General features: G+C 36.0%; 1 protein-coding gene across 2 annotated transcripts; it reads right to left on the minus strand.

Annotated features, from left to right (window-relative positions):
- Nucleotides 1-1,342: 1,342 nt before the first annotated feature.
- LOC128992281 (ubiquinone biosynthesis O-methyltransferase, mitochondrial-like) lies at nucleotides 1,343-14,923 on the minus strand. Of its 2 annotated transcripts, none has more exons than XM_054415772.1 (6): nucleotides 14,675-14,923; nucleotides 7,235-7,381; nucleotides 5,672-5,801; nucleotides 4,420-4,659; nucleotides 2,815-2,974; nucleotides 1,343-1,543 (listed from the first exon to the last, which is right to left on the minus strand). In XM_054415772.1, the coding sequence occupies exons 1-6, from the start codon at nucleotides 14,749-14,751 to the stop codon at nucleotides 1,416-1,418; spliced, it is 882 nt and encodes a 293-aa protein (XP_054271747.1). In that variant the 5' UTR covers nucleotides 14,752-14,923; the 3' UTR covers nucleotides 1,343-1,415. The 2 variants fall into 2 exon arrangements, with proteins under 2 accessions (XP_054271747.1, XP_054271748.1); XM_054415773.1 differs by lacking the exon at nucleotides 14,675-14,923 and adding an exon at nucleotides 9,074-9,163.
- Between the last annotated feature and the right edge of the window lie 357 nt (nucleotides 14,924-15,280).

The raw sequence follows: 15,280 nt of genomic DNA on the forward strand, positions 1-15,280 counted from the left end.
TGTCACGTTAAACCTGCCTCCTACCAGGTCTGAGTTGGAGACCAAACACCATTGTTCTTTTGGGCCCGAACCATCACATTTGGGCTCGGACTTGACTCGTGAACCCACCGGGACTAATGATCAGAGCCGGGACTATCTGTAATTGGACTCGTGAACCCAACTTTTAAAACCGGGTTTTATCCCTGCACTAATTGTGTGCCGCCTATCAGTTTGGTCCGCGGCTTATATAGTCTCGAGCTCGTGAACCCGATTTTTTAAGTCGCGGCCCAAATACCGGTTATTTCCGGATTCTGGGCTCGGACTACGATAGTCCCGAGCTCGTGAACCGCCCCTAAGAATATTATACATGGTGTTTTTATGCAACCCAAATTAGAAGCACTGTGAGACTCTGTTTTTTGACAAAACAAGCTTATATATTGGTATACTTGTTTTCTTTAATCAATTGCCAACCAGCTTACATGCATTGTTCATTGTTGCATACTAATCTTTGATGTTTAGTGTTATTGAGGATTTATTGTGAATCAGACTTAAAATGGGGGTTTCCCAGGCTCAAATAGATTATGTGTTGTAAGCCTATGTTTTTTGTTTTTAATATCCAAGTTACACATACTTGTACATTTTTGACAAGTCAATAAAAAGTTGATTTTAGGTACTCGGATCACACCTGATCCTAATTTCAAACCTTTATTGACCAAATGAGATAGTTACTTTTAAAGTATTCATTTGCAATAACAACTCTTTGAGCTTGGGAAAACTTAATGTTTTATCCTTCACAGTAGCTTCCCAATAACACCAAATCTCATGAAAAAGTATGCAACAATTCATAGCTGATCGACAATGAAGCAAGGAAAAAAGGGATACCAATATATAGGCTTGTTTTGTCATTAAAAAGTGTCGTTGAAAAAAAGTACCCTTAGCAATCTTGGTCAATAGCAGAAACAGCTAATGTAATTAAAATTATAATTCAAGATGTAAGAAAAATCAACCACTTCCTTGAACAATTAGCAACTATCAGGAACAACAAATGTGTTGTGACACAAAATCAGTGAGTCGTTAGGCCTCAGGACTTTTACCCTAGAGACCCAAGCCTGTGGATCAGGTATGGCTATGGCTTAAAGCTTGATAATGCTACAAGAAAATCCAATAACCCATGACCCCGCAGATTGGAGGTACCTTCAGTTATATCAGTTCACAAATTTTGAAAACAGAAAATAAGTCTAGGTGGTAAGGAGATATTTTCTCTACAGAAGAACACCCTTCAGAATATCAGTAATAGACCAAACATTCACTATGTGACAACTTCTGAATAAACAATCTAATGGGAGTTTGAATTATGCAACTATTATTACAAATACAAATATTTATTGCGTTAACAAGAACATCTTAATGTAAAATTATATACAAAACGAATCAGTCTATCTAAAGAGGTCTTTGATTTTAATAGCATGTAAAGAGTAGATAAATGTCTTTGTTGGTGACCACATCCATTTGTTTCGGACTGGATCGTAAAACATGCCATTGATAAGCTGGATACTGCAGCCGTCTGGAAAAAGTGTTAATTTGTGTTCATCATGTAAGAAAAAAAGTTAATAAACGCTTTAAAAAATAGCATTTTACTTACTGCGAAACAGTGTAGGTTATATGCTAAGGGAACTGCAAGTGCATACCGTTTGCAGCAACAGTCAGTTGCTTTTCAGTAATAGGTGTAAAGATATTATTATTTTTGTCACCTATTACTTCTCCTTCCAGTACGTTTAACCTGGTCATTCTTTCACAACCACAGGTTTATCTTTGGTTATTTTATTTTCTTTTACAAGCCTATTACACCTTATTTTTACATATTTATTCATCATTGGAACGAAAATAGAATACAATTATTAACTGCGAGACTGTTAATAAAGTGTTCAACATGAAGTTATCTTTTCTGCAACATAATTGCTTTTTAGTCTAAACTGATCCTTTGTACCGTACCAGTAAATAACATAAGAAACAATAATTTTCTAACAGCGTAGGGGGCTTAGACCTTAATTACACTTATTTATTAATACTAAAAATAAATAACCTTGAAGGTACCGGATACGTAAAGGCTCGCCTAGCTTGAAGGTCTAACCTGAAGTAATGAAAATACATCCCGGGCTTGTGCCTAGCATCCTTGGGAAAAAATATATACAGTAGACTCCCTCTTATCTGGACACCTTTTAACCGGACATCGGTTTAACTGGACTACACTCGGCAGAAATGACATCTCTTTAACCGAACAATTTGTATCAGCACTTTGGTTTAACCAGACTAGATCGGCAGGAAGTGGGCAGTACTAAAACGACTGTTCTCAAGGGAAAGATTTGAGACCAGTGGTCACGTGTCTAAATACCTCTCCTAAATTTAAGTCGAATATCACAGTAAACAGTCCGTTTTAACAAGTTTTTGGGGACGTCGTTCTAACCGGAAAACCCGTTATCCGGACTGGCCTCGGTCCCGAGGAGTCCTGATAAGAGGGAGTCTACTGTAGGTTATATGTATTTCTATTATATCAGGCTCACTATTAATTAACATGATGTTGTTTGTCAGTGTTATTTCACTCACTCGCCCTAACAGACGACGATACAAAAATTAATTTTATTTCATGATGATCGTCTCGCTATTAATTAATAGAAACATATGATGAGTGTTATTTCATTAACTAATTCTAAAATTTCAGACGACGTTACACAGATAATAGTTTTCATTCTCAGTAATCTTACCAAGGTAATATGTGTTTTCAGTAAAAATATTTTGGTTCAGTACACTTGTTAACAGACAAAAGAGTTGACTTACATTTCTCACATAATACTGATAGTTCGGAAGGTTTGATGAACTTGGAGTAGCTATGAGTTCCCTTGGGGACCATGTTGAGTAGGTTCTCTGCCATGATGATGCCTCCTAGCCACGAAGCTATGGTGCGGTTAGGTGTGGTGATGAACAGGGACCCTCCAAGCTGTGGACAACAATATACAGTTGTATAAACACAAACTAGTCTTGTTAAAGTTGAGATCACAACAAGCTGGACAAACGCCATTATACTCAAGACAGTTGACTATTCATACATATGGTAAAGGTTAATGAGGCACAAATACCGAGGTTTTAAACATTTTTGGGACAGCAGACTTACTGGATTGGTAAAGAGTTGATCCTAGCACAAGCAATGCAACAACTTTAAAACCCCACTAAACACAATTTGACTGTAACAGGCCTTGTTTATTGTCACTGACATCATTTTCAACTAAGGAAAGTTTTATTAGGGAAGAAATATAATAATATCTTTAGGTCTGAGTTTATTTTTCATTTTGTAATTGACCCCCATTGGACCTCAAGATTCTTCCCGATTCCTCCCGATGAGTAGGCCTATATTACTCTTATGTTAAACTTTGAGTCCCTAAAGTTTTGAGTGTTTTTTTTTTCTTTTTATAGGCTCTAACCGAAAAACTCCAATTTGGTCCAATAACTTATGCTTTGTATTGCATCTCCTGCTGATGCTAGTTAGTAGTTTTGGCTAAACAAGTTGTAACTATACACCTTACGAAAAAAAAAAAAAATCCCTAGTACTAGTAATTTTTTGTAGTCGGGTGTCTGTAGAGACACGAGGAACTGTCAACAGAAGGTAAATGTGTTTAGCCTCCCCATCCACCACACAATTCAAGTGAGTGGGTGAGTCGGTGGCTCAGTTGGTAGCATCACGGACTTCGGGCCCAAGGCAGCGATATCGTGGGTTCAGATCCTGGTCACTACCACTAAAATTATCAGTACAATTCACCTTCGTACTGTACCGGCTCACCCCTTGTTTTGCTGGATACGTTCCACGCATAGATCGGTTGTCTATGTGGACGGGCAAATGCAAGGTTAAAAAAGGTCGCTAGCCTCTTTAAAAAAAAAAATCAATAAGAAATCATAATGTATTGGCCGGAAAATTCTAAATTCCCTGCCACTGAACATGAAATACCTATTAGGAAAAAACTGAAAAAGTAACTTTAGAACTGGCTTGTAAATCAACCAGTGTATTCAATCAAGTAATTGTTTGACCTTAGAAGATAATGACCAAAGAAACTATATAAAATACTTATTGTAAAACCAAAACGAGAACAATTATCTTTTTTTTGTATCTTGATGCTAATGTATTTCTTGAACAAATCACTAAAATATGTTTGTCTATTGTCTAAATCACCTACATTAGTCAAATTCAAAATTTAAGGCTGATGGTTGGATCCTGCAGAACCAATTCTAGACCTTTCTGCCACTTTTTCACTAGGCCTACTTATCTAACAAAAGGCCAACACTAGATACAACAAAAACAAGGTTTGAACTATTCCCTTACAAAAAACGTAATAAATGCCAATGCTGTAAAAATCATAAATTTAAACAATCACAATCGCACGTGTTCCTCACCTTAAGAGAAGCAATGCAGGCAGCCAAGAAGGACTCCTTGTCGGTGACATGTTCTATGACCTCCGACGCTACGACCACATCGTACGTGGCCATGGCCTGGTGTGCGTGCTGCTCTACTGTGCTGACCACGTAGGTAGGAGGCTCAGCGTTCTGTAGAGACTTGGAGTGAGATCTGGCGACGCCCACCAGACTGTCACTAGGATCTATACCGGTCACCGACCCTCCTAGTCTGGCCAGCGCCTACGGATAGTACATATTGTATGAGGTTTGTGGGTCCCCCATATTTTCAAATAGTTGAATTCGGGCCAGAAAAATGTTCGGGTCAAGCTTAGCCGAGCTTTTATTTTCGCAAACTAAAATTGACGATTTGCAGCGATTGCAGATGGTGATGCTCTCGCTTTTAATAATGTAGTATTTTAATTAATGTTTTATCAAGGTAAAAAAGGTAGGCCTATTAACAGTTGTACAAGGTACAAAAAAGTATCCTCTGGTTTGAATTCAAAGTAGGCTGTTGAAAGAGTGATGCAACTGAAGCTTAAAAGCTGAAATTTAATTGCTCATTTGGTCATTTTTTTTCTTATTACCGATATCTGTTCCTAACCAATGTTCTATTTCAAAATTCAATTAATGTGGTTATACGTTCATTTTATATCATAAATCTGTAGGCCTACATTATTACATTTTATATTATTTTACTTTTACCGTTTATTTACAATACAAAAATTTGTATCTATCAGTCATTGCTATAAAAAAATTCAAGACGTCAAAGCTTTGAGTTTTCATAAGAAACAATTTGTAATTTCTTTTAAACAATACTTTCTAAAAAAAACCAGATTTTAGTCTGACATGAAGAACAAAAAAGAGATTGGATAACCTAGTGTTAAAAACCTGTGAAAATAACACTCAAAAAAACAAATCCAGGTTTTCCAATAACAGCAAAATCGAGAAAGTGAATATCTTCTACAGCTATAGAAAAATCGTGACCATCTTCAAAAGTTACAGCAAAAACTTAAAATCGTCAATTTTTAACTGTTGAATCTTTGCAAACGCTTTCCGCAACCGTGTTAATATACAATGTTTGCCCAAGTAATCTGTTCATGTTGTCAACTAATGCAGAAGTTGATATTTACTAACCTCGGAATTATGGTGAACTTTGGCATTGCTTTATTGGTAATAAATTTGATTACAATACATACAGGATTGATTAGTTACCTTAAGCTTATTTACAAAACCTTGTACAATGGCATGATACCTCGGATAGAATTCCTCCACCACATCCCACGTCCAAAATCTTCACTCCTTCCAGAAACTTGACCTTGTTCTTCACCTCAAGAGCCTTCAGCCGATGAGAATTGACCAGTCCATTCTTGATGAAAGGGATCCTGCGACAAAATCCGTTCAGACAGGGTTCCATGTGTCAGTAGAAATACAGACTAAAACCAACTAAACCAATGTCAAGACTAAAACACGTGTTTATCTCATATGAGAATTATAATTTTTGCTTATCTAAGTGAGATCAGCCAATCAATTAGTTTTATCAATATTCTGTCATAATTACAGCTGTTACTAGTGCAACACCTCCGGTCGATTGAGTAATTTAGCTTCATTAGCAGACATTGCGGATTTATTTGTCTGAGCGGATCAACTGATAAAATAACGGGGCTCGATTTGATAAATGAATCAGAATGGGAGTTAAAAATAACATCGAAGTAAAAGATGTTTCTTGGATTGGGAGATTGAAACATGTAACTACAGATTACTCAACAGTCTAAAACATTGATTTCTTCAATAATCTAAAAAAAGTATTTCTTCACTAAAATTTTACACATTTTATAAACAGGACAGTAATAAAACAAATTAATCTTTAGTAAATGGACTAGCGTAATTGAAAGTATTAAATTTTGAGTCAAGTTCAGTCTTGAAATTGTTTAATTAACGGCAGCCTAAATTTAGTAAAATCAATGAAAAAACAATCCAAACAATGCACTACTAAGTTTAAAATTGTTCATATTAAAAAATAGTAACAAAACAACGTACATCATTTTGCTTTAAAAGAATAGGATCTATGATCATATCATAAAAGAGCAATTATGTATGAATACAAACATGGTAAAGCTAACAAATATGAGATAACTAATCATTATTAGTCCATCGCACAACTTAACAAAAGATAACATATTTATGGGGATATTGTCTTAGGTTGTAAAGATATCAGAGGTTTATAAACTGGTTTTAAACATATAAAGTTTGAAGATTCGCTTTGATTGAGGCTAGTGCTGTTTACAGCTAATCGATAAGAGTAATAATAAACTAAAACATAAACTTTATAAGATGAAGTCTAGAGGTACTATATAGGTACAATTAGAAGTCTAGAGGTAGCCTACATGTTAAATCTTATCTTCGGATAAAAGCAAAGTCTGATTTCCGGACACGGAAAGTAAGTAAGTAAGCCAAGTACGATTGGAGATGAGTGTAGAATGAGTGGCACGATCTTGTAGTCTTTACTGACTAAGGCCGACATGTTCCTTAGACAGGACTAGCCCATACAGCTAGTGGCAACTACGGGACCTACAGTTAATAGAGAAATCCAAACCACATTTTTGCCTTGTAATTTATGAATTGGTCTAATTATGAGGATAGTACTGCGGATAGTCGTAGTACTCACTAGTGTGGACGTTAATCCACACCAGGGAGTCCCACAGATGATGCCTAAATATCCAAAATTTGTGACCTCTAAGTAGCTTGATTACAGGACGACGCCACGGTCTCAGTCACATGTAAACTGACTAGTATGACAACTAAAAACGCAGCTCACCGAAGGTCATTCATGGCGTGGAGGGCCTTCATTCCTCCAGCCGGGTCCCACCATTCCTTGGCCATGGTCTCGTGATGCTTGACCTCCTTAATATCATAGTGGTAGTTGACATCAGGCTTGTCAACTGTAGTACTCCTGGCACTGGTGCTGCAACAACATCGCTACTTAGACAACATGTAACAATCTCTAATACATATGCAACACCATGTACACAAACACTACACCCAACACTGACAAGAAAACAAATTATAAGAGCAACTTTTGGTATTTATGTAACTAATTGATCAGAATCTAACAATAGAAAAGGCGGAAGAATTGTAATCCGGAAGAATTGTAAGAATTGTAATGGGTGAAGTTAATTGGCTTTTAAACCCCTCTTCAAAATTGGTATAATTCTGTAAAAGACTCACTGGAAAATTACTGTTCAATTATTGTTAAGTCTGTTTTTCAATAGGTAGGCCTAATACATGGGTTGTCCGCCTTCAGTCTGTAATGTAGTCAATTGATTACTAGTTACGAGGCAAAAGACCTATTAGTCTGACATCAAATTAAGAGGAAAGTGTAGCCTATGATATTCAAACAGATGTCTTCACCATCTTACACAGTGATAATACGATAAAGAAAACCTTTTAAAAGATTGTCTACAATCGGTCTCACTTTAATTTGAAACAGATCCTAATTATAAGGCCTTTATAAGTGTGGGCAACAAAGTGTTTTCAAACGCCTTCTACAGCCTATGTTTTTGAATGTAAATTGTGTTGTGTCAATTTGTGTACAGTGACTATTTAAAGTTGAATACCAAACACTTTACCCACATTTTGATGTGAAACTTGGTAACTTAATATGTCATATTACACAAAATACATAACGAGACTGAAGGCAGACAAACCCTTATCTGAATAAAAATATCAGGACCTTAGAAGATAATATAGAAGTGGAAGTTTGAAAACGCCACATTAAGTGTTAACTGTAATACTACACTAATAAACTAAAAGGAAAACATCAATCTGAAAATAACAAAACTATAAGAAAAGATTGTGACTTTTTAGTTTATGCGGCAAAGGAAAAAGCAGGACTGCGGCTGTATTCGAGTCATAAGGTATTAATTATTTAAATCTCTGGAATTCTGCACGTAACGAATAAGAACGTAAGGGCATCTACTTTACATTGGAGTTCAAAACAAACAAAACAAGTAGAACATATCCTATTTTAAACTTCAACTGGCTGGTTTCAAATATTGCAAAACTTTACGTAAATTTGTTTGGTGACATGTGTTAACTTAATTGGATATTTTGTTGATTTCAAGAGCAATAATCTGATGAATTGAATTTGGACTTAACAAAATAGGTCTGTATGAAAAGAACTACAACTAGTTCAATTTGAAAAGAGTGTTGCTCGGCCAGTAATCGTAAGCTTAATTTACTACAATAACAATTTAGATAAAGAATGATATCACAGCTTATTTTTAGGCACAAAAACTAATATATAAATCAATATTTTACATAGTCTATAATCTCAAGCCAAGTTAAGTAATCATCAAAGTGATAGAGAAGCAAGTTGTGGGGGAGTGTCAGATTAATTTTGCAGCACTGAAATTATATTTTTCCACGGGGATTAATATAATTTGAGAATGAAACTTCTTGGGTTAGCAGATTTATTTCAGCAAGGATCAAATGTAGGCCTAATGGTATTTATAAGAAAAAAGCTGCCTAAAAACAATAACCGTTCTAATAAACGCAAACATTTTTAGGAGCAATTGTCAAGTTGTAAATACATTGTTTTTGACTTTGGTCACAGTAAGTTAACGTCAATGTTTGAATCATGCATAGGATAGCTCACCCAGGCAGCACTGTGGCCTTTGCAAGAAAGAAAGGCCACAATGATCCCCATCATGCGTCTAAAGCCACAGTCTTATGGGCTCTACTCCAAAATGGGAACTGCAACAGATATATAAAGCATAGCTGGCACAACCTTAACTAAAACGCAAGGAACTCGACTCTAGCAAAACTTTGTTTAGAGTAGTTACAATCTAAACCAGGTTAGAACGTAGGCAGGCTACTTCTTATTCAATTGTTAACAAACTGTGAGTGATTATGAAACAAACCTGTGATGCTAACCTAGTAGGTCTCTCCAACTTATGATATTCGTAAAATATAATAGGATGAATGGTTGAAAAGTATAATGAAATGTCTATGCACATAGGCTAGTATTGTGGGTCAGGTCATGTAATATTTTAAACTATTCGTCTGTTACACAAGGTCCAAATCTCACCATGTACCAAAGTACAGTAACTCCAAGAAACATAGCCTATATTCTTTCTACAAGCTTTGGACGTCATGGGATTGGTCATCGTGCAACAGCACACTTTTACTCTCAAAAACTTAGCAGTAGCACCACGTCCAAAGCCGCTGCCAGTTGCACAACGCCCAATAGATCGTGCAACTGGTAGGGCTTTAGGACGTGGTCCAACTGCTACTTTTTTAAGAGTGTAAAGTGCACTGTTTCACGACAACCAATCTCATGATGTCCAGAGCTTGTAGAAAGACTATGTTTATTGCAGTTACTGTACTTTTGGACATGGTGAGTTTTGAACGTTGTGTAACAATCAAATATTTTATAGTATTGGACGTCGTAAAACAGCTCAAACATTTTTTTGGGCGTCCTGACACTGACTTATATCATTGGATGTCATGTAACGCATCATCCATATTTATCGGGTCGAATCGGTTAGGTCAATGAGCAGATAAAACTGAGTTTTGTTCGTTGACTATTTTTATTATAGTTTGAGTTACCTATACTCCATTCACAAAATTTAGGCAGATTAGGGGAAGAATTCTATCCCCTCCATGCTCCACATCTTGATCCTACCGTTAAAACACAACTCAACAGCTGAGATTCGTCAAAACACCAATCAGCTGCAATATAAATTAAGTAAAAAAGTGGTGGGAATACTTCCACTCAAACCGCCTAGAAATATTGTGAATGGTTTATAGTTAAAACTATAAACTCGTTGGGAGATACCAAGCTGACACGAAACTAGCCAACTTGACTTGACTCCCAAAACTAAAACGTTATTGGCCCAAAGCGAGTCTAACTTGCGAAACTAACACGCCATTGAAAGCGAGTCAGACTTGCGAAACTAGCAACCCATTGGTGGATTACGAGTTGCGCGCCTGATTTGAATTTCGAAATTGCTTAAGTAGGCCTACTTTTTGTTTTGGCAAACGAATAACGTAGGGGTGGAGAAAACAAACATCAGTAGGTATGAGTCAGTGGCTAGTCATTCCAACATTCTTTTGCAACTAAGTTACAGTTACCTGGAGTCCGTTCGGACTAAAGCTTTAATACTTTTTGTAGTAACCACTTTTACTAGTCAAGTTAACATCCTTAAATATGCCTAGATTGCTAACATTTACGTATGTACCGTACTGTAATAGGCCTATCATTGGTTATTATTTTTTTTAGGTCTATTTTTCTGTAGTTTGTAACTTTCCCCATGTTTTTCTTGTTATTAGCTGTAGCCTATAGAAGTGTAGGCCTATGTGCATTGAAACGTTAACCATTTAAATTTAAGTTGAGCATGATTTATTTTATTTCAGTTTCATTTTTATGTTTGTTAATCTAGGCTATTACAATAACCTAAAATTTATGCTGAGAATGTCAAACTGATAAGAAACCAGCTAACTTGAATCGTAAAACTAAAACATTATTTCCTCATAGTGAGTTTGACTCGGGAAATAATCACGCCATTGGTCGAACGTGAATCATCCAACAACTCGAGTTGATCTCGAGTCCACTAAGAGAAACCGGGCGCGGTCCATGTTTAGTCAAATTTGAGTCAAGTTGAGGGCACTTAGTCGAGTCAAGTAAACTAGTCTGGAAAGTACATATGACTTGTCACTTCAATAATCTACAGTTTTGCCACACTCTTAAATCAAGGTACCTGATCACCAATAATATTGCGATGATGTTGGAGTGGTGGAGTATACCAGTCCTTCAAAACAGGTCTGCTAGATGGCTTTTTAAAACCAGAGAGCTGCTTTTTACAATGAGTAGGCCTAGGACTATATGTATACTGTCCGCGAGAGTAAAGAAGTCCCCTGAGCTCCGGCCTATTCGTAGTTTGAAGGCGTTACGCTTGAACGTTTTGCGCGACAATTAGAGCCGTCTTCACTCTTCACGCGGTATGACGCGTTCATATCAGGTAACACACCATCGACGTCTACACTTTGCCAACATTTCTGGAACGTTAAATTATTGCCCATCCAAGTTTCGTCCAAATAGAAAATTTTCTAATTTTGTTCCCCTAGCTTCCTCATCTCTCGCAAATACTTAAACCTCCAATTAATGATGTCAGGCCTTTCAATCAAACATTTTCTTTTGGAATCGCATTTCTTCCACTTTAACCCCATATCTTTGAAAATACGCCGAAGTGCCCATTCGATCCATTAAAAATTAATCCTTTCTCTCAAAACAGATAATAGTTTTTTTTTCGCTACACTACTGTGAAATAACCTGTTTTCGTTCCATGTTGATCACCTGCGAAAATCCATCATTACATTACCTATTTACTACGGCAAAAGAATGTTAACTATCTATAATATAAAAACGTGACAGGGTTTTTTTTATTTCACCATTCTGAATCAACCACTTGACGGATTTTCATGGTTTTTGTGTTGAAAGAAAGGTAATTTTTAGAACTAGGGAATGTCAAAGCCATAATTTTAGTTTAAGGTTACAGTTTTTTTTTTTATTAAGTTTTAAATTTTAAAAAGTCTAGCAGCCGACGCTAACATGCTACTCTAGCTTTTGGTAGGCCTATAGGCCTAATACCATTTGCTTAACGTAACAGCTGTAAACATTCGGCGTTTTCGATACAAATTGAGCATTTGGATAAAAATTAAATTACATACGTAGAATTGACTTATTAATACTATGTGTAATGCTATAATCATTAATACGTTTATTTATTCGGTAAGAGGATGAGAGTTTATTTAAATATACATAGTAAAATACTAGATGTTCTAATTTTTTTTTTGAGCAGTCTTTTAAATATTTAGTTTGTTTTAGTGCAATATAATTTGTTACAACTAACAGCTGGTTGAATAAAAAATATCCTATAGAACTATGAGGTTAGTTTATTTACTCTGTTATTTTGTCGTTGATTATAAGAAATAAGTAAGATTCTATGACCATTGCTGTATACGAATCGAAGCTAACGAATCTTCAAAAGAAAGCTTATGCAAATTATTCTACTACTCGACTTTTTGAGGAAAGGTTGGGAAAATAACAGTGATCACATGTTTTAATTCATCTTGGCTGCTTTTTCGTCACTATAAATTTTGAACTACTTAAACTATGCTTGAATTAGTAATATACACTATATATACAGTTTTAATGGACTGCTCGATTCTCGTACGTAGGACGGGCCAACAGCTCGTCTTTTTTAGATTTTGACGACGTAAACAAACAAATATTTGGTATTGCTTCATCAACTGTTTAAATTTTCTAAAAAGTAACGTTCAAAACACGAGTGAAAGTGGGTCTTAAATAATGATCAGCCTTCTTGCGTTTTTTCCCGAGTGTACAGAGTTTTTCATGGGTCATTCCATATGAAATCAACCAATGGTCTGGAACTTGAAATCACAGAATTCAATGATAATTTTTTTATAAGTTATCCTATTAGAGAATATGAAAAATACCAAGTTTTAGATTTTTTTGACTTTTGTTTCTGAGTTATAAATTTTTGAAAATCTAAAAATCGTCCGATTTTTGACGCGTTTGAAAATCTTTAAATACCTCTACCTACAAAACCCGGAGTTTGTTTGCAGGTTTTTCTAATTCGTTAAATAGTTTTTTCTGACATTTTACAATAGCTTGCGGCACGTTCTGTTGCCTTTTCTATCGGCACTGATCACTTTTTGTCTTTACATTCATTGTCACAACACTCGATCACCCGTCTAATTAAATCCCTCTCTCCACTGTATAGTAGCACCACATTTTGTTAAATCCATAAATCCATAGCTGCCAGGACTGTCCAAAACAAAACAGAACTCCAATACGCAAACTTACGAGCTGCACTGAATCAAATGACGTGACCACATGATGATAATCCACTTACCAAAACAAAGATATGAGTAATTATGTTTACTTAACAGTTTACAGACGGACATTGAGGCGAGGCACTCAGATGCTTAGCGCCTGCAAATAGTGTGCGATACCTACCCTCCAAACATAGCTGCGTATCGCTCTGGCCCAAGGGACTTCTTTACTCTCGCGGACAGTAATCATAGACTGACACAGGTACACAGACTTTCTCATTGTAAAATCTGGCTTGTTTTTTATGTGGGGTTTGTATTTATAACAGTGAGTGCTAGTGTTAACTAATCATACATTGGAGAATATAATTTGTGTTTTGACTTATTTATTTTTCACCAAGTTAATTGACAGGCAAACCACTGTATAGGTCAACAGAGTTCTTATTTAAGTTTAGGCTGTTTGGTCATAAAACCAGAGGACAAGCTGTCTAAATAATTAAGTTAGATTGTTTTATTTGGTCCATAGGTCTTACCTTAGTTTTAGAGAAGGGAAGGCACAGAGGAAACACGCTAATTGGACGACCATGCATTTTCATATCTAAATTTAACTTAGTATGTAGGTAATCAATGTGGATACTGTGTAGGCTATGTTGTGGGGGATCGAGCTGGTGTAGTGGTTAAAGCGTGGGATTTTGGTCCCGTGTTCAAATCCCGCCAAATCACCAATGGATTTTATCTAAGTGGTAATGGAAAGTTCAGAATGTGATCTTTCGAATGGAATACTTAGCCTATATTGTTCACATCAGAGTGATTAAAATATATGCGGTTTTTTACAGTTGAAAAAATTTGGCCCATACTATCGTATTACGCTAGTGGCAATTCTAGGCGTCACGGCAAACAAGCGTAATACGATCGTTGTCCACTGCTAGGGTTAATTTTAATTAGCTGACACATGCTGATGCCTACTTTGAAAGAATAATTGTTCAGATAGAAGGAAATTCTAGCCTAGGTACTAAGTTAAGTAACTTAGCCTAGCCTACTAAGCCCTTTCTATAGGCCTAAACACAAAACTTTTACTAGGGTCTAGGTCTAGTAAAACTGGAGCCAACTACAAACTAACTTACTCTACAGCCAGATCTCGTTACAGAGTATGCTCTAACTGTAGACAAAATTAAGTAAATTCCCCTTTCTTAGGATAGCCTACCTTGTTTTTGTTAGCCGACCAATAATGAGGAAACCAATCAATGGTTAAGTTATAAACTTCCTCTTCCCCGGGAATGTCAATTTAGGACAAATAATTCTAATGGCACTAAATTACAGCTTAGGTGAAAAAAACACTTCTACTTCTATGCTTGATAAAAGTTATTTACCTAACAAGAAAATAAAAACAACGTATCCATACCAAAATGCTCTTCCCTTGAGAACGTTCTTCAATTCCAACACGACGAGGGAGCGCAAACTTGAAGTGTAAACTACCATATTAATCGGCGTTGTTCCTTGATATCAAACGGCGTTACAAGCACCTAGGCTTCACTAGAATAGAAACTAGTAGGGAGTATGGACGAAACTGCTTACGGCTGCATTCTATAATAATTACCCGTGTAAATTACAGACACACCGATTCACCGCCTGCTTACACAACTCGAAACCGGAGAAAAGGAAGGAGGGAGGTTGGGTTGGTTTGGTTTTGGTTAGGTGCAAAAAAGCTTAGCAGACCGATTTCAAAGGCATACAAAAAAGACAAATACTTGAGCCTTGGAGCAGGGACCATAGAAATGAATATATCAGAGACACTAGTGGAGACACTTCTATAACAATCCATTATTTATTATAGGGTACAGTCGTATATTTCTTACACAACTACTACACAATGTTAGTATTTTATTTATTCATAAGTCATAAGTTATTTATTCCAGAAATACAAAATTACAATGTATTGGAATAATCAAGTTTACAATGAAATGTAAAAAAAGATCAAATATAAAAAAAACTCTACCAACTGAAACAA

The sequence above is a fragment of the Macrosteles quadrilineatus genome, unplaced genomic scaffold (assembly GCF_028750875.1).
Source record: "Macrosteles quadrilineatus isolate MER2022 unplaced genomic scaffold, UCM_ALF_1.0 Scaffold_4__1_contigs__length_99947679, whole genome shotgun sequence".
NCBI classification, from domain to species: domain Eukaryota; kingdom Metazoa; phylum Arthropoda; class Insecta; order Hemiptera; family Cicadellidae; genus Macrosteles; species Macrosteles quadrilineatus.

Excerpts from the sequence above, each read along its gene's own strand:
- LOC128992281 (XM_054415772.1), bottom strand. The coding sequence starts at position 14,751 with ATGGTAGTTTACACTTCAAGTTTGCGCTCCCTCGTCGTGTTGGAATTG. Across the intron at positions 7,382-14,674 it reads CTCAAGGGAAGAGCATTTTG|CACCAGTGCCAGGAGTACTA; the intron begins GTATGGATACGT and ends ATGTTGTTGCAG. Across the intron at positions 5,802-7,234 it reads CACGCCATGAATGACCTTCG|GATCCCTTTCATCAAGAATG; the intron begins GTGAGCTGCGTT and ends ATTTTGTCGCAG.